At 41.9% G+C, this 24909-nt stretch overlaps 1 protein-coding gene across 2 annotated transcripts in view; it reads left to right on the forward strand.

The window, feature by feature from the left end:
* tmem132e (transmembrane protein 132E) overlaps positions 1 to 24909 on the forward strand; it is a 343243-nt gene that overhangs the window by 223614 nt on the left and 94720 nt on the right. Inside the window, exons 1-2 of one of the 2 annotated variants that reach the window (XM_023430940.2) lie at positions 15042 to 15809; positions 16411 to 17377. In XM_023430940.2, the coding sequence (XP_023286708.1) occupies positions 15731 to 15809; positions 16411 to 17377 (1046 nt within the window). In that variant the 5' untranslated portion in view covers positions 15042 to 15730. Of the gene's footprint in view, positions 1 to 15041; positions 15810 to 16410; positions 17378 to 24909 lie in introns of those variants that run through there. The other variant, XM_087169786.1, reaches the window with a different exon arrangement.

Below are 24909 nucleotides of genomic sequence, written 5' to 3' on the forward strand. Positions count from 1 at the left end.
ACTGCACCATGCAGCTCCATTTGAGTGTTGTAAAACTAATAATAATAATAATAATAATAAAATCCTGTCACCTCAGCGTTTCTCATTCAAATCAAATCCTTTAATTAATGACTGACGCTTGGCTTAGTCTCACGCACAAGTCTTCCATATAGGTTGCTACCCTTGGATACGAACCAGTGGATTGTACCAGCAGTTTGTCATCACGGTAACAATAATGCAACCTGCAGAAGCATACTGGACCTTTGTTGTCATGGTAACTATATAATAATAAACACATTTTTAAGGTTGTGAAACGGTCATGGTTTGGTTGAATCTAGGAAAATGATTTGGGCTAAAGTAAGTACTCCCTTAAGGTGAGAGAGACCTTCATCGTCATGGTTACAATAACAAACATATGGTTAAGGTTGTGGAACAGACGGGGGCATCCTGTGTGAAAGTCCCATCCATCCACCCCCAGCCAAGTTATCTCTGTACACTGTCACCTGACGCTTCTTTGTTCCCATCATAATTAGACCAGTAGCCTCTAATAAAGAATGAAAACGCAGCTGTGGGTTGTAATAAGCCGCTTGCACAGACGACCTATAGACCTGTGTTTTTTTTTTTTTTTACCGGAGGACAGTCTCCACAAAACCTCAGTGACCTGATCTTAAGCCTTCTCGTGATAAATAGTTGATAGAGTGCCAGTAGCAGTGAAGTGCAGGCAGTCTTCTGGACACGTAAAGTAGAGGCTGTATTCTGAAATATACAGTTTATGGTCGGGAAAAACTTTTATTTTTAAGAACTGGTTAACAAAAGTTTGTATCTTGTGGCATGTGATCGTGTAGTAGTGTAAGAAAACAGTGATCATCACACTGCTTGTACGCATCTACTGCCGCTCTCCTGTGGACATCTTCACCCTGCTGTCTGTATCGTAGCTCCACACAGAAATCATCCCTTCAGTTACGACACATGACAGTGCACCAGATGTCTTCCTCCAGGATCATGAACTTTTAGGAAAAAAAAAATCTCATCAAAAGGGAAAAGCAAGAAACTCCCACAATCAACTGTCTTCACTAAGTAGGCGGTTTACTCTGAGAAGTAATACCTTGATACGAATTAATCTCAATATAAGTGTGTTATGCGCAGATGTCAGTTTCTAGAAATGTAAGCATTAATGTAATACTGGTTCATACAGTAATATGGAGAAATATCTTGTAGGAAAAAATATCCCCAGGGAGTGATTCTATGGTTTGGACATTATTAAGGCCAGTAAAGTCAAGTTGTCTGACGGCTTACTGGCCGAGTTCAGTGCAAAAAATTTGACACTTGCAGCAATTTCCAGAGTAGTGTGGATGTTTAGAGAGTTGGGCCATGCAGAGGATTTAAGTCCCAAAAAAGCAGAGCGTAACATTTTCATCAAATTTTGGAGACTTTTACAAGTTGTCACCCAACATTTCACAGCAATGATCCAGCACAGATACAGACACTGTATATTAGTGATGGAAGACAGGCTGAATGAAGACCGGTCCGCTGGTGTTGCATGTTCAAACACCACATGGAGCGGAGTTGTGAGAACATTTTAGGATACGGAAGTTAAGTTTTAGTTCATCACGTCCCTGAGGGCTTCTTCTTCTTTATGGTGTTTCTGATTATCTCTATCACTTATCACAGTTTATTTGGTCTCTGTTACAACATTTTCTGTCTCTTTAATCTGCCACTGGTGAAAATACACAGTGTTACTATGCAGGAATCAAGATGCGCTCTAAGCCCCTACTTGTCCATTAACAAGTGCTTTTTCCTGACACCCCCTTTTCTTTTCTCTTTATTTTTTTTTAAGCTTGTTGTTATGGTGATTTGGCAGTGAGTTGCGTAACCCGTCACCATGGGAACAAAAACAACTAAAACCCGTGTGTTTGTGTGACAGTGATATGAAGGAAATCTGAAACAAAGGTATCTTTTTTTCTCCTTCCCACAGAGAGCACACAGGCAATGCACACACAGACACAGAAAGCCCCACGCTGGCTGTGTGGTGGCCATGACACTGTGGAGGGCTGCTGTACAATAGGCCTCCATCACAATAGACCAAAGGCTGCTGTTGCTGTTTTTTTTATTTGAATAGCATCACAATCAGTGGATAAGCTTGTGAAACCAAAATGTCACGTGGGTCCCGTGAGGGGGAAAAATGGGAACGGTGATTTAGCCGTGGCCTTTTGACACGAACATCAAGGGTGTATGATGTCATGCCAAAATATTTTCCCCTTGTGTTAGAAATGGGGCTGTTGAGGCGTCGTTTTCACCTTTTTCTAACAGTTGGAATAGTTGCTCTATCCCCTGAGTGGATGGTGTTATCCAAGGGAATTTAAAATCGGATTTGTGTTTAGTTGATGACATTTCACTAAAGTCAGGAGGTCAGGTCTCATCATAACCAGAAGGTCTGGCTCATTCAGGCCTGTACAAAGCCACATAAGAAGGAAAGACACAGAGTTACCGACCAGGAGCATGGCAACATGAAACATGAATCCTTTGTGTATTTCTGATTTAATATCCAATTCGCTAATTAAATCTCCCCACATTTACATCATCCAATAGGACTTAGTAGTACTTTTTGTCTCCCTGTGAAAGAAGAGAAAAACTGGTTTTAGAGAAGAAAAAGTTTAAAAGAAAAAACAAACAAAAAAAACACATTGTTTCTTGTGCTTCAAGTCAGTTCTGACACTTTAATTATTAATATCAGACCACAATCTTTCTCTAACCTTAACTTTACAGTGTTACAAAAACTCTTTAGTAATATAAGTGGATATTGTAGGAAAACAAATGGAAGACCTTGTCAGTGAATGTTTTACTGATAACTTGCCTACTGACAACATATCTTAGTGATAGAAGATGAGAAATTCCTCTGTCACACAACCCCAATGTAAGAGATGAAATTCACAGTTTCCTTGTTGAGCGCAAAAATGCATTCTTCAGTGGGTTAAGTGGGTAAATGGGGTTTTTCTATAGTTACAATCGTTGTAATACAAAATTCCCTACCTGACGCAGTCCTGTGAATGTGTTTCCTGTCATGTAATTTAAGCTAACACTTTTTTTTTTATTTTTTAATGGACTAGAACGAAATACTACAAAGCATCTCTACAACAATGCACCTTTAAAAGATTCAGGAAAAAGCCCATCATGAGTTACAAATTTAATTGAAACACCTCTGTGGACTGGCTCAGAGGTGTAGTGCAACTGGAAAAGCTGTAGTGCGGGCGGATGTCAAGCTCATCTAATAGGCTCGTCTATGAAAACGTAGTTAAGCTTAGCTTTCATTTCCAGCAGGCACTGTGGGCTTTCTCTTCAAATGCATTGGCGCAGTGAGTGACGCATGAGAGGATGTTTTGCTGCCTTTTCATCTTAACGATAGCTAAAGCGACCAGCAGCTACCGGCAACTTTTAAGCTGGAATGTTTTCCTTGCGTGTTAATCAATGCACAAGTTGACATTATGAATCAATACACACTTAAATGTCAGTATGACAGCTTTGACCGTTGTCTTTGTTTTTATTGACTCTCTTGCATGACATGTGCTTTGGTGATGATCACATCTTCAAGGGCTTATATAATGTATGTGAATTTCAATCGAATTATGCAAACTGCGAATATTCTACTTCCTCGCTCAGAGCGTCGTTCCCTTGCAGCACTACACCCACGCCAGTCACAGTAAACAACATGTGATGTCTTATATTCATTGGTAAAAGCTCCCCAAATGTCCTAAAGCCACTGCTTAATTGATTGTTGGATCAATCCACATGATCACGTACCTTAACAAGTCTTCTCCAGAAGCAACGTCATACAACAGAGGCGATCAAAAGGCTGACCAGATGAAGGAAGCTTTCATTTATGTACCGTGTGTGTGTGTGTGTGTGTGTGTGTGTGTGTGTGTGTGTGTGTGTGTGTGTGCAGGAGCGGATGACTCTCGCTCTCCTTCTCAGAGGAACCACTGTGAAGGTGCCTCGAGCGAAGAGCCAAACCCCCGGCTGCTCAGTGGTCAACAAGGAAAAGATGATTGCGGTCACACCGGGTGGCCTTCAGGTTTAAAGCAGGATGTTGGTAAAAGCATTCAGGCTCACTAATAGCTTTCTTGAACAAACAAAGGTTACAAAAATGTTAATACCATGACTAAATGAAATGCATACCAGTGACGGGATCAAGAGTACCCCCACCGGCAGTGGAATTTAATGATCAGAGGCAGGGAGGAAATATTCACCCCTATGCTGCCTGCGGCCTCCAGGCAAATGACGTATATCTACAAACCAATCTTCTTTCCTCGTTGCAGCTTTTTTTTGCCAGGAGCTAAAATGAGGTCTGATTTTCATTTCGCCACTGGAAAGAAAACAAAAAAAACAAAAAATAATGAGATAATATTCATAGACAAAAGCTTTGGAAGATTTAGCTGATCGCCCATAAATTACACTTCATTTATATTGAAAATCAAGCACATTAACAGCTGTGTGACCTCATCACCGTGGAGATAACTTCTCGCCTGTGAAATCCTGAAATAGAAACATCAGCAACATAATTACTCCATAAATGTGTGAATCTGGTAAGAAACTCCGATGCTGAAATAAATCCAGTCACCAAAAGGATCCACCACAATCCAACTGTTCATTTAATGACGATGTTTTTTTTTGTTTGTTTTACTTTTAATTATATAGTTATGAACACTAAATAGTTTGAAGCTGTTCTGAATCGACCAGATTAGAAGCTTTAGCAGCATTGTGTGAGTAACAAAGAAATAAATCAAAGCTTTTTCTTGAGGAACAATTTGAAAGAGTGCAGGCCACACATAGTGCAGTGATCTCATGGACTTCTGTCTCTCTTCCCTGATGATGAAACAGCCTTGAAAGAGTCCTTTGTGTATGGAGAGGAACCTGTTTGGAGGTGGCTGTGTGTGACGGAGGAAGGGCCACAGTGTCGTCCTTTGCAGCAAATACTTTTAACAACCCGGAAAATCATTTCGGCTGATCACTGGTACTGTTCCCATGTTGTAGGCGGATGTTGCAATCAGAGGCGAGATGCGTTCTCCATAGTGAGACTGGCTGCGGCTGCCATAGTTAAAGTAATGTTAAAGGAAGTTTTGTCGGTATTAGCATTGAGCAGAGTGAGAAACACAAGCAGGCGGCTCTGGTTTTATCTCCAAACAAAGTGATGAAGATAATCTGGCTAAACTATTGGCTTGTGTACAACCTGTTTGACCATCTGTCTGCTCATCTTTCTTTGTTGCAGTGACGCTTTGTTCCCAAAATATCAGCAGTGACTTTGTCGAGAAAAATCACAACTGGTAGAAGTGATGGACAAAACTATACGAAATAAGATTTTAATGTTAATAAACCTGAATTATTCTTTACTTTATGGTGATATGGATAACTTTATGGTTTTCTCGGCCTGTGTCGTCTGTTTTTAGATCAGGTTTCTGTTTTTCTCACATTTCTAGACACCAATACATGCAGCTCTTACCGTTTCATATGTGGCTCAGCAAGTGTGAATATACACTGGGTTCATAATTAATTAAACTATGTAAAAATAATTAAGCAAAAACTACATTAATGGGACTCATTGTTGCAGTGGGCGGCGTATCACTTGGTTACAATAAACATGAGCGCTGTACTTTATTTTGAGTCAATCCTACACGCTTCCTGCTCCTGCTTTAAACACTAATCTACTGAACATGGCTGAAAATAGAGTCACATCAATACATTTTTGGAAATTATTTTGCGCCTAAAAAAAATTACATAAACTTAACATATTATATTTTCACATCTTCAGTAGGAGCCAATAGACACTTCTGGTTCTGTTGACAATAAGAAAACTATAGAATATTACCATCATTTAACAATGAACTTAGGTCTGCTCCTCTGGGGTTAAAAACAAATCTCATCAGAGTCTACTTTATATTATCTTGCTGACCCCTTTTTTTTTTTTAAATAATGTAGCTTGTATTTAATCTTACTAAGACATTAGTTGCTAATTAATGGCCAAAACCAGAAGACTGAAAACATATACGGTAATAAGAAGTAGCTTTGTCCAGTGCTGCATCCTCTTACAATGTTCAGCAGAGCTGTATTATCCCCAGAGGACTGTCATTAGAGCTGTGCTGCTGAATCTGGTCAAACACAATGAAAGTCTGCCAGTGTTCACTGTAACCTACAAATCAGCATAATGTAACATTAATTAGACTCAAAGTGATCACAATAAAAGTCAGGAGAAGCGGGCTTTGCCAGGGAGCGCGGTGAAATTGGTGTCACAAACCTGAGACGTTTCTGAAATGAGGATCTTCCCACATGAAGTTAGCTTCAGTCCGTGAGTGATAGGCCAAATAACGTGAGAGCTATCTTGTCTCGGTGAATTGCATACATCAGCGTTGTCCTTGCTCTCCTCGGGGCAAAGCCATTGACAGATCTGTCAAAATGATGGTATAAAATGGAGGTAAATTGAGTGTAATGCAGGACGCTGTCTCACTTTTATGGGTGTGACTTATATATTTTCTTTCATTCCAATCAGTTATAGTCTTTTCCTCTTTTTCTTTTTTTTTTGTGATTCATGAAAGTGTGGCTTATTTCAGAAGTCTGGCCTGTTCGTTTAAGGAGATGTCATCATTTTAGATTAAAATGTCCACAATCCTCCATAAAAAATAGATAAGATGAAGCTGTATTGATCGCCATGGGGAAATTAGGTTGTAGCATCAGCAAGAGTAAAGGGATTTAGCACGAGAGTGAAAGAGAGCGAGAGGATAAAAATAGAATCTGAAACAAGCAACAAAAGGATAAAAATAATGAAAAAAGACAATTAAGAGATTAATTTTCTATTAATGGTTTAATTATACAGGTAGTATTTTACGTATAAATATGTATAGGAGAGAATTTGCAGACACTGTTCAGATACATTTACTCAATTCCACAAACCAGATGAATGAAACAAACTTTTTTGCAGGCAAGTGATGATGCATCAAATCTTGAAAGCTAAGGAGAAGTCAGTTTAATTAATCAAATAACACAGTAAATCATTGTATGCAATCCTTCTGTATAGGAAATCCTTTTTGTAACAGCTGCTGTATAATACTGTGAGGCTCAGTTTACCTCACACAGAGTATCCCCTATGGGAAACCCTGTTGTCTAGAGCCCTATAGATTGCGTCAGCCTCGGATCGTATTGAGGCACAGATCATGCTGCCACAAGGCATTTGCATCCTTTCATCAATACACTACAAATGCATGCAGTGGCTGTGCCTGCAAGGCTCCATTTGGCAGCAAAGAATAACAAGGCAGGGGCCATGTTGAAAGCCACAGCGAGCCGAGGCTCACTAACTACAGATCTGCAGCTCCACAGATCAGCTGGAGTGTTTGGTTATAGTTGCAGGACGTCCACTCGCTCCTGGCCTCTGTGTGTCCTCTCTACGTAACACGCAGGGGTTCAGCTTTCCCATCCTTGTTGAGATTGTAAGTGGATCTTGTGGCAAATTAATTTGAATTTAAAAGCGTCTTTGTTTGACCTGTTCAGCTTCCAAATGTATTCAGAAATTCAGAGGTGCAAGTGTCAAGATAAGGAGGCCTCAAGCGGAGACTACCACAGAACCACAACAGAAAAAGTAAAATAAGACAAGATCAAAAACAAGACTTCACACTACACAGCCATTTGTAACCTGAACATGTATGCACATTATAAAGTTGAGATTAAATTTGCAATTTACTTTTGAAAATGTAACATCATAGAATTAAAGGTCACAGGATAAAATTAAAGGAAGGTGTAGCCTGAAGGTCTTGTATTAGAGATCTGAATGTATTTCTCATTTTTGTACAGTGTGAGAATCTATTAACAAAAAGGAACTTGTTCAGGTTGTGCAGTCAACTGTAGTAAGAGTCAGCTCCGCATTCATTTTTTGTCAAAATCAAATCATCAAGATGAGGTCACACACTTTTCATCAGCTCAGTCTGTGCTCAAAACCGCATTAACACACAATGATAATGTGACAATGGCAAACATTATGCTCACTGTGTTGGATTATGCAGCTGAAACAAGTGTCAAGAATCTGCTAACAGATTGTCATGAACTTATACTGCAATGAATGGAAACCAACGGCTCCGAGCACAGCAGGGAAAACTCAGGCTCAAAAATTCTAAACTGTAAAGTGTGTATTGTGAAAATGCTAATCAGCAATTAATCTGAAATATTATTGAAGTGGCAATATGGCCAAGTGAATTATGAATAAATATTTTTGATAAAGGTCAAATGTGTCACAATAAACCATAAAGAAGCATTGTGGTAACACTTTATCACTGTGGAAGAATAAAACTGAGAAACACGGCTGCAAAGCTGTAGTTAGTCATTAGTCAGAAGACTCAGTGTTTGCACGTTCTGTATGTGCTTCATCGGCTGACACTGTCTTTAGCCTTGCATCACCAATGTTAGCTCTCATGATCAAAACAAGGACACAGGGAGAAACGTCTTCAAAGAGTTCTTAAAACAAAATGTAGGATCTTTTACCACTTAATACGTCCTTTCCAAAGCTCAGCCTTTGACTAATTGCTTGGTAAATGTTTGATGTCAGACAGTAGTGACATAACCAAATGGCAGATTCCTCCCAGGTCTTTAATCACAAGACCACCGCGTTGTTATGTCTTGGCTCATGTTGCCTCCAAACAGCCGCCACTGGACCAGGCGACTGATAATATAAATTATGAAGGATTTTTATGGGTGCATATAAAGGATCAATGATGAAATGTTCCACTTCCCACTGATGGTGTCACACTAGTTATATATTCTTCCTTTTTAATCTGCAAATTATGTCTCATTAAAGATGTGCTATGAATTTAATGTGGAAATACACCACTCCTCTCAGCCTAAATTACAAAGTGAGACTTTAACAGAGAAAACACTCCATCTCCACAAATTGAGACCCTGTAGTGTCACCAAATTACATACTGGTGTCAGACGTTTCATGTCCACAGGAGGGGATTGATTGAAAATTGAGAGCGAATTTCAAGCCGTCTCCCTAAACCCCACACATAGAGCGCTTCGTCCAGAGGAAGTTCGACTCTGGTTTTACTCACCCCCTCGAGAGGCGAGTTTGCAAACAAAAGTACACAGACAGTTAATTAACACACACAAAAACATTCTGAAATGGAGAACGGGGAAAGGCTTGAAACATACATAACAGTCTATAGCTGGCCAACAGTCCTTTTGTATCAAGCACCACGGACCAGCCAGGCTGAGCTTCCCTGAGGGGCTGCAGAGAGTTACAACAACTTCAAGTGCCATTCATTTCATGAGTGTTTCCCAAAACCAGCTTCCCCGTGACATTCAGGGACTCGTGATTAAAAATGCATTGATTATATCATCAGACTCTACATGTACATACATATGGTCAGCTGTACGTACAGAGCTCTACATGACGGGACAAAAGATTAAAAACCAGTGAGCTGGAAAGGTGAAGCAAAGGCCGGGTCGATAGGGATAGAGCCATGGGGATTGTTTTTAAAATCAAGGTGACTATGAGGAGGCGAACGACGGACAGCATGTATAAATTCTATAGATAGATAGATAGAGAGAGAGAGAGAGAGTACTTTGTTAATCCTAAAGGCAAATTGCAGAAAGTTTCTTTCAGTGTCTTTGTGTAAATATTGACATAGCAGAGGATGGTTTCGCTCCATCAGCCTCTGGGTCACGGGCCTAACGCGCTTCCACTGCATCACTCTTCTTCACACAGTTTTGAAACCTTTCCAGAGAGAGTTGGTAAATCTGTGAAACACCCGGTGACAGATGCACAGTTTGACTTGCAGACTTGTAGATGGCTGTTGGCTTCCACCCACACCTCCCTCACTTGTGCTGTAACATCAGGACGAAGAGGATGAGATAGAAATGATCGTTTCCTTAAATGAGGACGGGGCGTCGGAACAATTGAATATTTTCAAAAGGTCACTAACCTGCAGAGTCGCTTGTTTCGCTTAAAAATCAATGTCCAATAAATCTCTTTCCTGGCTGAAATGAATGAATGAATTACAGGCCGCATCTGCTTTTTGATCATGTGGCTTTGGCGGTTCATTGCCCCTTATTTATTTGTCTCGTCAAACCTGTGGCTATAGCTAAACTGAAAAGACCAATCGAAGGCCAATTTAGTCATATATATAAAAAAAATAATACATATTCTGGTTGTGGTATCTGCTCGTGTTGTGAGTATTTGCAGCGCGTGTGTTGTAAAACTGATGAAGATGTTTTCTGAACTTGCGTGTACTTTGTCCGTTTGCACCTGTTTTACTGAAGTTGCAGTGCATTGAGCTCTCTGGGCCACCGTAGCCCCCGCTTCATTGAGATGTCAGTTTCACATGCCATGCCTACCGACATGCTCACTCACATCTTAGATCTGTGAAATCTGATTGCAGTGTGTTTAGACGTGTGCGGCCTAGGGGGAAATATAATGCAGTAAAGTGTATCGCAAATAGCCAGTAGAATGACTGATTTACTCCACTTTACTCTAAATCACCAAAGTGATTTGATTTCATGCAAACACACGGGCTGGACAAACCTTCCCCAGTGAGACTGAGACTTGAATGTAATTATCCTATGCATATAGATGAAAAAAGTGATGAAATATAAAGACACACTGTGACCGTGTTTGAGTGAATCTAGCTGCAGTCCGTTTGTTAAGGTCTGACTGAGATTGAAATAGGCATTCTTCAGAGGGGGTGGGGGGGTGGGGGGGGCAATATAAGACCAACTCCACCAGTGTTTCAAGTGCTAATACATCCCTCATCCTCAGGCTACCATATCTTTTCATCTGCACTTTGTGTTGCATTCGTAGCTAATTGAATGATAATGCACAACGTTTTAGATTATGGCTCTTTATTTGCATGCACGTCTCAGCAAAAGTGGAGTGTGAACAAAGAAGTTAAAAGCTGACGAGAAAAGACTGTTTTAAGTGTGTTCTCAGGTCGTGATGTGGGCTGCGGAGCGCTACTATGTGTTTTGTTGAGTGAATTGAATTGAGGTATTATTTCACCATTTCAAATGTAATAGCGGTGTACTCAAAGCAGAGTTAAAGAAGGGAGGGGGAGTGAAGGGTGAGATAAAGATCGATAGGGAAACCCTTGGCGCTGGAACATTAGTAATGCTGCAAGGATGCTCCATCTCTCTCTAAACCCTCTCAACAATTTTTCCTGACCTTTTACTTGAGGAGACGTTTATGCACTTCTGGTTCTCAAGATCAAATGTCTGCCCTCCTCATAACATCCTCTCTATATATTTTCCCTTGTCAGCCAGCTTTTATATTTGAAGGCTTTTGTATGGGATAGTGAGACATACAGTTAAGTGTCCCTAACAAGGCTGTTTATCTTTAGTCTGCTGAATGCTTTTGGGATTTTTAGGAGCAACACAGATACTTCCCCCAATCCTTCTAAATCACCTATCATATACAATATACTGTACCTGGATTATTTGGGTGGAAAGTGTGTGTAGTTGCACCACTATAACACACATACTCCCAGGAATATGTGTTTGCAAAGGCTTGTTTTCCACATATTTAACTCCAAAGACTTTTGCCACAACAGTAAGTTAGTAGCAAGTTAAGAGTTTGACTACGCTGCTTTTTGTGAGAGCATTGATATATTTGTTACATAAAAGCTTTCCTGCATTAGTTTCTCTGAAGAAAAAAATAAAAAAAATGCTTGTGTTGGATTTATTTCAAGGTTAATCTAGCTCTAACACACACACACACACACACACACACACACACACACACACACAAAAACAAAAAAACCTCCCAATAAGTGGATTGATGATTAAATCCTCCACTGGGATAAGTCTGTAGTATTGTGGTTGGAATCATTAGCTTTTTTCTAATCTAAAGTGTCTGTCTTTGTGGACTGTTATTGGCATTACAGTGGACGTGGAGCCGCAGCCTCAAAGTGGCCCAATACTTTCATTAATTGGCATCAGACAAAGTAATCTAATGAATAGAAAGTGCCCTTAGAGTAGACACCAACTCATTGCCCCACCACGCAAACACACACACACACACACACACACACAGAGCAGATGTTTCACGTAATGGGAGCACAACAGGAAGAGAATTCGATTCAGTTTGGCCTGAGGTCTAATAGGACATCAAGTGGAAGAGGAAGGCGATAGGGTTTCACACTGGAAGCCCATCTGTGTCCATGCTCCACTTCAAACCCACCTACCCACTGATGTTGTTCGTCTGGAAAAGGAGACAAGAGCACCCTGATGCATCGTAGGCTCTAATCACCTTCTCAAATGACACCGCGAGGCCTCGGGGGTTGAGAGCAAAGGGGGCAAGGATTTGTTTTGTTTGATGGCATTCAATGCATGTATTGTCATTGTACAGTTTCATTGCATTTAAAAGGGATTAGGAGGCTCCTGGGAGGTAGTCAGGTGACCTTCAGGCCTGACATGAAAGTATCGGTGTCACTTCGGGTTCACAGTCAGAGGCAACAAACCACTGTGCTTTTGGCAAAATATAGTCAATACACTTTAGCAGTGTTGTTTCGTCCACAGTCTACTGTCGCCCATCGACCCGTTACGCTACTGGAAGAGGGAGAAATACTCTACTACTAATCTCGTGCAACATGCAATGACAGAATTTATATATATATATATATATATATAACTGTACAATATATATCTATATATATATATATATATATATATATGTTTTTATTTACATTTATCATGGTAGAAAGTGGAGAACTTAATGTCTCCCAGCCGATGGAGGGCAGATGGGATTTTCCCTCCTCACAGATGGTGCTACAAAGTGTGGCACTACTTTGATTTTTGAAATAAAAGTGCCTCAATTTTTTTTTTTAAAAACTGAATAAATTTAAAAATGAATATTTCCTCTGTTTAAACATTTGAGAGAGTCACAGCCAGTGTCAGGAACACCACATAATTAAAGACATATCTCTATGACCACCGGAGCATAAATGCTTTTGGTGTCTGGAGAATTTTTCCACCTTATTTCAAGTATTGAGATAATATCCTGCTAAAAAAGCATAAATGAAACAAGCTACACTCAGACGTGTGGAGAGAGAAATCTTCTTCTAATCATCTTAATTTTACCGCATTCATAGGGTCCATGGTTCTGATGCCAAAATGTGAATCCTATGTCAAATATTGTGTAATGTTTTTGGCTTGCATGCATTCAAATAACTGTTTGGAGTCTTAGTTTTAGCTTAAAGTGATAGTTATTTGACACAGGGTTGTGTGAGCTACTTAGAGTCAGTGTATTACCTGCAGAAGATGTTTTAGCCTCTTTCAAAAAATGTCCACTGCAAAAAGCCAATCAGTTTAAGTTCACCACTTTATCTTGCCGCCAAACAGCTCTTTCATTTGGAACCATATTTTCTCAACCGTTTAACTACTGCATTGCCGAGCAAAAGCGCACGCTGTGTTACGCCGCCGATCAGCCGTTTGAGTCGGACGCAGCTAAGCGTGGTAGGGAAGGCCCCCGTCCACGGCAGCACATCGCTCGGCTTTTGTGCCGGTACTCCTCCTGGCTGCTCCTGCAAACCGAGAGGCTGCCAGACTGAATCTACTGCAAGTGATACACTGACTGTGTATAAGTACCTCACACAACCCCACGTCAAATAACTATCACTTTAAGTTTCCTGATGTTGGCCCTCCAGTCTCCCCTGTGTTTGAATGAACAGATGCAGAAGAGCGACGCAGGCGACGGTGCTGCTTAAAAAAAAAAAAAAAGCTTAATAAAAAAACTAAATTACCAGTAAAAACAGTAACAAGCTGGCAACCATTATGTCGTGGGCTGTTTGGCCAGCAGCAGGTGCTTGAGGAACACATGGAGACACATTCCTTTAAGTGCCTTGCTCAAGGCCGCCTCGACAGTAGTTTGGGAGGCAGGGGAGAACGTTACCACTTTCACTTTTAAAAATCCCAGCATGTCTGGAGATTCAAGGTTTCTCAGAGCTCTAGGCTACAGCTGCCTGCAGACATAGTGAGATAGATGGAGCAAAGTGGTGGGTAATGCTGATCCAATATCTACTTATTTTTTAAACACAGAAATAAAATCATATAGAGCTTTAAATGGTGGAGGGGAAAAACACGCCTCTCTGATATTAACATTGGCAGGCGGACCGGGTATATATCCTTCTATGCGAGGCACATATTCTATTCTCTCTTGAGGCGAGGATCGGAGGTAGAGTCTCGCAGTTTTGTCATGTGTTCATGTGACTGGTAAAGTCTACAGTAATGGGGGGAGATTTTGAATGGTGGCTCGGCGTCGGGACCCAGGAGAATGAAGCATATGTCCCTCTGGTAGAGGAGCCCTTAGGAGGAAGTTTGTGGACTGCTGCACAGATTTTTAATTCTGATCCAGGCAAAGAGCAGCTCTTCTTTCCAAATACACACACACACCAACATGCGCACACACACACACACACACACACACACACACACACACCAGCATGCACACACACATACACACACACACACACACACCAACATGCACACATTCCTGTGAGGTAGAGAGCTCTTGGTCGATAAAGACTAGACAGCCTCTAAGTAGCCTCTCTCATCATTATAGTTCCTCCAGCCTCTTCTCTATGGCTACGACTGCTCATTTGTAAGTGCGGGATGTTTGCACGGCTGTGGCTTCATCTTTTGTTGCCCCCAGTGTTTGTCATTCAGTTTATGGGGCCCACACACACACACACACACACACATCCATGGATTCCTCTCTCTTTTATTATGGGAATTCCAGGCACATGTGAGTGAAGCAGGGAGGCAGTCCAGATACCCCTCCCCCTCTGGCTGGTAACCCCTCATTCTCATGGATTTCTCATGGGGCTAAAGCAGACGAAAGGGGGGGGGGGGGAGAAGGGAAGGAGAGGCTAGGCTAATTCATCAATAATCTTTACCTAATCCCTCCCTCTCCCCTTCTCCCTCTCACTTACTCTTACTCTTAGTCTCTCTCTCTCTCTGCCTGGAGGCATTCAAGCAATACATCCATCCCCCGCCCCACCTCGCACACACACACACTCACACACACCCAGTGCTTACACTCACACTTGCATGCGCACACACATAAGAGTCTGCCTGAACACGTCCAGAGGGAGAGGATGAATCGAGCTGCAGAGTGTTATTTCTTTCACCTCCATGTGTGTGTTGGTGTGTGTGGGGTAAGCCGAGTCTTCTGAGAGTTGTGTGTCTTAGCTCTGACCGGGAGCTAAAATGGTGATTATAGACTAGAGACTAGGTGTGGCAAGATGGGGCGGCGTCAAAGGCTTTGTCTGTAGTTCCCGTACAGCCCACCAACCGGGGAGGAGGCTCTGCCTGTCTATCAGAGTCTGTCCTGGAGCCATGCTCAGTCTGGGACTGAAAGAGCCGCTGCGTGGGGCTGAACCACTCTTAAACCAAGACCTAAGCCACGGGAATTAGACAAGCACAAGTTCAAGAAACACGGTGGAACCTTTGTAGCCAGCAGCAAGACCATGACCAAGTGAAGAACTGCCGGAGCATATTGCTGTTTTCTTTTTTTCTGCCCTCATTTATTCTTGTTTTGGAACTCATGACAAAGATTTTCTTAAGAGAAAATCCCCCAAAAAAGAAGACAAACTTCTGTGGAGTGCCTGCTGAGTAACGCAACCTACGGAAGAGCTTTTTTTCCTTTTGGGGAATTCAGAAAAGATCCTCTTGAATCTTTTTATTTACATTTAAAGGATGAGATTTCAATGATAAAACCATTTGGAATATGGGACTTTTAAAATATGATTTGGACCATGGGGACAGGAAACTATGTTTTTGTGCTCAGCTCTGGGTAATTTTGATAAGTATGTCACATTTATTCTGTTTGTTCTGTGATGATTTTGCCCTACTTTGATTTCACTGTAGCAGCTTAGGTGTTAAGCTATGTTGACTTGTTTTTCTCAACAAGTGCAGTGTTGGATAGCAATGTATAAACCATTCAAATCCCACACAAGATTCTTATTTTATTCTGTAACTTAGAGTTACCTTCTTGTCCAGTGGGAGTTTTGTCTCTTTGCCAAATTTTTGTGGAGATTTTTGCATTTCAGTTCAAATTGGCGATTGAATGTGTTGTTCACTCCCCCAGAAACGAATCATTGACCTCACATCTTGCTAATGTGAACATGTGAGACTGGATTGCCTCTCCTATGAATGCTTGACATGTATTGGCCAGTTATCATCTGATAAGTGTGTGTTGACCTTTTCCCCTCCTCCCTCTATGGCTGACTGAGTAGAGCAGACCTCCGTGACTTCCTGCTCATACCTCACCCACGGTTTCATTTCGTTGACTCCTCCTCTTTCCATCTTTTTTCCCTCACGAACTGTAACTCTGTTTAAATCGGCGAGAAAAGTCAATGGAGAAGTTTTAAAGGTTTAACCTCTCTCTTCTCTTTCCTCTCTTCACAGCTCTTGCAGGTAAAATCTTTCCAACCAGCTCAGATGCCCTCCTCACTTCCTCAGCAATGACAGCCAGTCCTTCACCACCCAATGTCTACCTTCCCGCCAACTTTAAGATGTCCAATGCACAACTGGCTTTCTTTTTGCGAGAGGCTCAGATCACAGGACAAACAGTTGGCGGCGGCACTAAGAGCAGCAGCGGTCCCGGCATTGGACACCCGCTTCAGCGGTCGGAGAGTTTTGTGGTTTTCCAGACAAAAGACCTCCCTGCCATCAACATAAGCTTTGGGCCTTTTGCCCGAGACCAGACCCTGTCCAAGGAGTTGCTCCAGCCAGCTAGTCCACTGGATATTCCCGGCCAGCTGACAGTCAATTGGAAGGTGAGGGCCTTCATTGTCCAGGCCCGGGTATTCTCCAACAACCCCACTGTCCAGGTGTTTTTCTACATTGCTGGCCGCGACTGGGATGACTTCAAGGCTCAGGACAAGCTGCCCTGCGTCCGTCTGCATGCCTTCCGGGATGTCCGTGAAATTAAAACCTCCTGCCGCATGAAAGGCAACCTGGCGCAGTGCTTGGCCCAGCTGGAGCTGCCTCCGTCCTGGTTTAACACCAACGTGGCCCCACTGGGCAGGAGGAAAGGCTCCGGTGATGGGCTCTTGGATGGGCTGACCAGTGAGACCCTCCAGGCTGAGCTCTACTACACACTGCATGAGCCTAATCTGGAAGGAGAGTGCAGTGAGGGCTCAGGTCACAGGGGTGGTGGTGTTTCCAGGGGAGAGCCTCTGTCACAGCACCCCCTGCTGCGCATCGGGAGCATCAGCCTGTACCAGGCCAGTCAGGAGCAGCTGCTGGTGGACAAGCAGTTAGACAAGAACATGTTCCTCAGGCTGCCTGAGAAGCCCCTGAAGCCTGGAGAGACCCTCAAAATCTTCCTCTACCTGATGCCCAACTCCACTGTCGAACAGTTCAGCCTCAAGTAAGTCTCCTTTAAAATGCACAATGAAGACACACTGTTTTGCTACCAAACCCATCCTGTTTCCTGCCAGTATGCCACATTTAATGTCTTTATATTGACACATATACCCTTTGGAAATAAGTATGATCAAGCTGTTTCCATGCACAGCAGAAAGCTCATTCTGTGAACTTACTTGTTTCAATGCAATCATGTGCACAAGAATTATTGATGAATAGATTATTTGCCTGCTTCCTGGTAGACGTCAGCCAACATTAGTCATTTCTCCACTGTCGTAAACTACAGTCTTATATCTCTCTTCATAATTATGCTCACACATAATCGTCTGCAATTTGTCCAAGGTTTATGCTCAAGGCAGTAAACAAAGCTAGGCGGTGTTAATGCTGCATCCTGTGAAGTCCCCAGCGGACACTCTGATAGAAGAAATATAGGATTTACATGTCCAAGTAGCCCGCTATTACTGGAACAATTATCACAGCACTGCGTGTCTTCATTACAGTCTCATAATCAGCCTCACTCAAAGCAGCATAATTAAATAAAGGTTTTTACGTAACATCAAAATTAATTGTAGCGTTTCATGATAGCAAAAGATCACGGTGTGCATGTAATTGTGGCCGACGTTACGTAATCCCGATTCATGCAATATTCTGTGTCTTGGGCTTTCAGGAGATGCGAAGCCATTTATGTTCATTTTAGGCCTAAAGAGCTAAATGAGCATATAATCACGTATTTCATCCTCCTCATTCATTTCTCCTTCACTGAGTCGAGTGATGTGCCATCAGTAATTAAAGCCAGGTAAGATAAAGAGGAGACGACGGGGTTAAAAGGTAGCAGCACTGTGCGGCTCACCTTCTGAAGTGGTGGCGTAACAATGACGATGATTTTTTTTTTTTCCTCTCAGGACAGGGTGGTAATAATTTCCAGCGAACTGCTGCTCAAAGCAGTTTGTGTTTTAAAGCACATGACCTGTGTTTGAACAGGTGATGGTTGTGTTTCATGCTCATGCACTTTAACTGCAGTGGAGAACAAACTGAACCCACAGTGTGGGCAGCTATATCATCAGTGATTATTTTCAACATATCTTTACAAGCATATGATCAAAGTTGCATATGTAGTTATGCCTACAGCAACATATGACATGTTTCCGCCTCAACATTTACAGATAATTTGACCAAATACTAAATATGTTTAATGATATTTCCAGCACGCATCCTGCTACTGAAATCAATTAAATCTTTTTTTATATATATATCAATAATTTATATGATGCCATCTTGAATTAACAGCTATTAATTATGAAATTCGTATAATTAGCACTTACTGAATTAAGTTGACTCCCGCAGAGCTAGAATAAAAGGTATGATTGAATTCAAATAGATGTAATTTGTTCTCATATTGCCAGTGAATTCTAAACGTCTTCATTTCATTAGCATATGAATGGAAAAAGCCCATTAGACTAAAAGAAGGGAACTTTATCTTGGTACATACTTTACATACGATCAGTCAGAATCTTCCTCTTCTGTGTTTTAGTTGGTTTAATGTGTTTCTGCCTGGTTGATGTTCAACCAGGTTGAGCTGGATTTGCTGCCATGTTTCTACGACTGACCCCTTTTAATACTTGATACATCTGATACAATAGTAAAATACATAGTAAAATACATTGATAATAGCTGCTTTAAATGCTCATCAGGTGTGGTCTGCCGGAATGAGACTTGCCCCTGCTTTGTGTTGTGTCAGTTAGCATTTTAGGAAGATTCACAATTTAAGTAGAAAAATAGATTTTGAAGAGGAGATTTTTTATACATGGCAGGACATGATGGTTACACAGAAACAACCATTAGTGGCAATCAGTTTGCTAGCTGTTGTATTTTCTATGTTTTCTAGGCAGAGTTCCTTCCAACCTTCCACAACTCAGCCATCTCTGAATTTCAGCTTCGTATTTTTCTCTGTTTTTCTCAGAACATGAGCGTTCAGTTTTGTATTCTCTGACATTAGAACTGGGTCTCGGACGGACCGTAATGGTGGTTGCAGTAGATAATATTTGCCAATGTTAAATTTGTGAGTTTGACCCTCTGTCTGTGGAAACAGAGCCGAGGGAACGTGAAGCTCAGCTCTCCGGTCTCTGCACTTCTTTCCTCTTCTCGGTTGTCAACGCAATATTCAGGGTTGGAGAATAAATGATTATTTGCACTTGACAAAGCTTGAGGAAAGTAAGTTTTCCTCTGTTTGTAGGCGTGAAGGCAGCGGGAGAAACAGAAACAAGAGGAACCCATTACCAGCTAACTCAGGAATGATGATGAAACGCACTGTAAATATGATTGTTGTAATCTTAACAGAATCTCCCACAGACTTTAATGTAGAGAGCTGCAGAGTATTAATTAAGCCTCAATAACTCATTAAGCTCCAACTGCAAACCAGCACGATCCCTCCCTGAAGAAATGGCGCATTAATCGTGATTCTTCCTACTGTAAACACTCTGACAAGTTTTGACAGAAACAGATCAAACATGGTGGCATCGTCTGGTGCTTTTTAAAATCAGTATTCAAAATATATGTGAACAGTGAGGTCCTCAGGTGTCATCACGACAGTAATAACTTCCCCATGCTGACAATAGTAAGCCTTTTCAGTCAGCATTTTTAATATAAAAATCATTGAGAAAACCTCAACAGCAACCTCACATCAGCTTGTTGATGCATGCGATGTTATATTCTGTAGCTGTGGCCACAGCGTGTTACATAAAACAACAAGCATTGAACAGGAGAACAGCTTTTGTATTATCTACCCTCCCACCTGAGAGATTAGAGTTCCACCTAATGAAACTTCATCCAATATTTTACTATCATCCTTTGGGAAATTACAGTTGCTTACAGAGTGTAAATATACGTAAACCCTCAATCAGTAAGCAGCAAGTGCAATTTTGGACCTTTGCATTTTAAAGTTCCTCTCCAGACATGTTTTAAAGTAGGTAAAATGCTCCACTATGATTCATATTTTGTTTAACATTGTTTTCATACATAACAAGTGAAAAAAAAAAAATAGGAAAACTGGAGCTGGAAGCTCATCTAATCTTACTTCCTCATTGAGAAACAGTGGATCAGGCCTCGGGCCCCTCCCACCTCCGCTGCTCAGCAAGGCTGACAGGTGAAAGAGCAGAGAGTAAAGAGATGGTTAGAGGAGGAACCGTCAGAGACTCAGCCACATGTTTGAGCATCAGTCAGACGCAGAGGAGTCTGTTGAGACCAAAATCGGCGACTGGCAGACGCATCTGGACCGTTAGCTGAGTTAGCATCTTTTATTTGTTTATGTTGTTTGTTAGTTTGCAACTAGCAGTGGCTGACACAGTGTTAGTGGTTGTGCTTTAGTTCCTTGTGATATATGACGTTTGAAACCCTGGCTGTCTGGTTTACTGCAGTGTCAAGTCATGGTGTTGACTGTTTATTTTGGAGACTGGAGAGGGTCTTTAATTTCATCTCATCTTGTCCGGTGATCACCCGCACTAGACGGTGTCATTTCAATTCAATTCAATTTTATTTGTATAGCGCCAAATCATAACAAACAGTGTGTTCAATCAAGTGATAGCATGTGGAATCAGCACTATCCTGAGGGTAGCTGTAATCAGAAATTAATTCAATATTTCATGCTTCGGAGTTGCTGTTTGTATGTATTTAAAGACTCTCTCACAGTCCTCCTTCTAGTCCTAACCATTCCTTATCAAAGTCCCAACCCCCAGGAATCCCAAGCATTTGTCTTCACACTGTCAGAGCAGCATTTACACTCTTTAACAGACCCCCTCTGTAAAATGCATGATCTAGTGTCAGTTGTAATATTATGTCCTATATAGCACACAGTCTCTGCCAGATGGCGCTCCTCACTTTTACTGATGTACACCTTCATCTGAAATCTAGATTACAAAATAGTTTAATTGATTCAGAGAAAAGAGGGTCTGTGGGAATCAGTCAGTCAAAATGTGGTGACAAAGTTACAGCAAGGCTTTGTAGTACAAGGGGAAGGCTCAGCCACGTCCCCTGCCTCTTGAAACATTTAGCTGACCATGTTAGCATCCATACAACGCTGCGATTCTTAGGCAGCCTCCCTCTCCGAGACCCTCGCAGGGATGGAAATGAGAAGTGATAAAACAGAAGAGTTAAAAAAAAGAGAGAGAAGGGGCACAGAGAAGAAAGCCCAGTCTGAGCCTCCTGAGTGACTCGACTCAATAGGGTGTGAATTCAGCCGTTCTTGAAGCCAACTGTCGAGTCGTCCGTGCGCATTGAGGAAGATGATTAAAGATGCAATAAGAAGCATCTTTAAAGATGAATCAGACGGCTTCCACTTTCTCCTCTGACTCTCCCTTTGCTTCCACCATTCCCTCCAGTTTTCCTCCTTTCAGTCGTCCAGCTTTGAAGATCTCTGGACTTGTTATTGCCGACGATGGCGTGCCGGGAAGGCAGAGGCCGGAGTCTGGCCACTTGTGGAATCTGCCCTCGATCTCCCACGGCCACAGTGGCACTATCATTGATGTGCATGATGTGTAACTGCATGAGTGTATGTCATCATCTGCAATATTTTCTACTCACCATCACAGACTGATATACAAGCACAATAGTGACTGTATCAATCCCCAGTTCTACTCATTACCATGTACTTGAGTTGCAGAATAAGAGGGAAAACAGTTATTGTGTTGCACAGAATATTTCAACAGAAAAATAGTTGATCGTTGAACACTGGACACTTAATTGAATGAGAAGTGGTCCCTCAGAAGAGCAGCACGCCGAGTTCTTAGGAAGGCTGATATCAAAATGGTTGTTAAAATATCAAGCATCTCACGGGGCACCACTCAGACTACACTATTAGCTACTTAAGTAGTATATTGACATATACACAGTAAATTGGAGGCACTAAGGGGAATGCTGTCAATATGAAACCAACATTAGATACTGCTTCACTTGTGGTTTTGTAAAGCTCCACTCATCAGTATCGTTTGTATTAACAATTGCTCATTTGACGACATAATGTGAAGGGTGTCGCCGTGGTGAAATATCACATCATATCCTCAGCCTCAGCCCACCTGTAAATGACCTGCTCGGAACCAAACAGTCGACAGACGAAGTTAGTGACTAGCTGGTGAACACAGTAGATCATTGGTGAATTGTTCTCAGATGGAAACATTTGAACTGTAATAAAGAGAAATCAATCAAATGTCACTAAATCTCAAAGGCAGGAGTCTCTTGTTCTGCTGCCACTCCCATCTCTTACAGCTATAAACATAAATAAACAAAGTCACTTGTTTGGATGCACTAATTAAAATCTGTCTCCAGATGCGTCCAATACTGTGTGATAAGTCGGTGCCTCCCCATGAGCTGTCAAAACATTTCTGATTGGCTGGAAGCCCAGCTGTAGTCAGCTGTAAATCCACAACTGTTACTGGTCAAAGAAAGTCCAACATGAGGCTTTCTGAGGAGCTCACACACATACACATACAGTGCAGGTTGATGAGTGACTGTAAAGGCACAAATGACTCAATAGGTCATTTTAATGAGCTAAAAACTGTCTGACAGATCATTAAAAAGTTACCGGGTAAATCACGTGCGTTATCGAACCATGTGGCACAACATGAGCTTTTACCCCCTGGATCTGCTATTTGGATCTGTTTGCCATCTGTTTGTTGGATGTGTGAGCACTCATACTCACATTATAGGTATTTTCTTTTATTTCAACACAAGCACAAAGGCAAGCCTTAACTGTTACTATTGCTAATGAAATGATAATTATTTTGACTAGAGCTCACCTTGCTTTGCCAAAGAGCTACAGCTGGTGGGCAGCCAGAAATATTGTGTTCACTGGTTTATTCATACGGGGACTTAGTTGCAGAATATCAAAGGCTCATGTAAGTAGCTTAACCTGAATGGGACTTGAAACAGCAGCTAGGCCACTGCAAGCATGTAAATGTAGTCAATGATAAGCCGCCAATTTAGATTTTGGTGACTCATTGACATTTTCGCTGAAGTAAACACAGCCTTGTTTCAGTGCACACACATGAACTGTATTCACATTATCCTCATCTCTGTGCACGGTACAAGGCTCTTGGAAACAGTGCAGTACTCCAGAGCCCTGGGTATGACATGCAGTATTCAAATGCCCTGGCTCCAAATAAAGGCTTGAGGAGAGAAAGCGCAGTGGAAGCCAGGGAGAGTGACCCACATTCAGCAGTAGTGGCTTCATCCCCGGCAGCTAGATGGTTGCTTGCGCTTCATAGGGAACACGGCAACTTCCTGACCTCAGCCTCTGCTTCCTGCCAGCTCTGCGGTCTCTCTCTCCGCTCCGTGTCCCACGTCTCATTGTCGCTGTCAGTGTCGGCTCCTCTTCTCCTGATGCTTTGATGGGAAATGTCAGCACCTCTCACCATGGAGCGTGCGCGCGTTCAGATCGTATGACTCGGGAAGTGATGCCTCTGCCACGGGCCGCCTTGTCAGGACACATCGGGTGACACGGAGAAATGCTGTTTATCAGCACTCATCTCTGATAAAAGAGGAAGAGGGCTGGGAGAGTCCTGCCTGCCTCAAATTGCTTCGACTTTCACCATGACAAAATAAAATGGAGACTCTCTGTTAAGGCCGTGCACCACCGCTACTGCTCCCTTCCTCCCTCCGTACCTTTCTCTCTCTTAACCAACTGCGAACAAGTTGTTTGAGGTCACAGCAGGGGGGGAAAGTATTTACCTTTGTGAACTTTAATGTGTGTGAATCTCCTCTTAAAGGCCTTTGGCACAAATCACTGAAGGAGGATGTAGTGCATGTGCCAAGATTTTAATGAAATAGGCTGTTTTGAGCTCAAGTTAGTTTTTTAATGCTCAAAGAAAGTTGCATGTGTCAGCTCTCTGCGCTGGGCGAAATGCAGATATTTATGCAGGTTTCTTCCAGTGCTTGGCTATTACTAAAGTAATTCAGGCCCTTCCTAACCGTGAATAGGCAACTTTAGGTTATCCTCGTTTACATACAGTATGTGCGTGACGGATTCTGATTTTACACCCGTATCTATTGAGGGCTGTTTTGCATGCACAGCGTGTCACAGATTGTTTGGTGGGTTTTGAGACAAACAAACAGTGACCCAAGCACAACCAATTGCGTTCTAACTCGACCCAAACCCACAAAGTTCAATCTGGGTCAAGTATTCAGCTCTAAACTCATTATCCACACATTCATCCTTTCTCCACCCACTGCAGACTGTTAATATTATTCGCTTTTGTTTTAGTTTAATCAGCAGACGTATCACATCCTAACCAGGGGACACAAACTTGTGCATTATTAGCGTGACCAGTTGCTTATGATTAAGCTCTTTATTCATTAACCTCTTCAACCCTGCTGTGAGCAAACATTGTTCAGAGTAAGTATTTTAATACCAGTAAAGATCCCAAATATCAAGCTGAACAATAATGTACCTTTGAATCTTAAAGAAAAATGCTGCAGAAAATGGACTGATCAGGGTTTTTTCCCTCATTAACCACTCCATCAAACTTGAATGAACTCTTTTTGCCCGGG

The sequence above is a fragment of the Seriola lalandi genome, unplaced genomic scaffold (genome assembly GCF_002814215.2).
Source record: "Seriola lalandi dorsalis isolate HSWRI2012SDOR001 ecotype SW California unplaced genomic scaffold, Sedor1 jcf7180002054914, whole genome shotgun sequence".
NCBI lineage: Eukaryota > Metazoa > Chordata > Actinopteri > Carangiformes > Carangidae > Seriola > Seriola lalandi.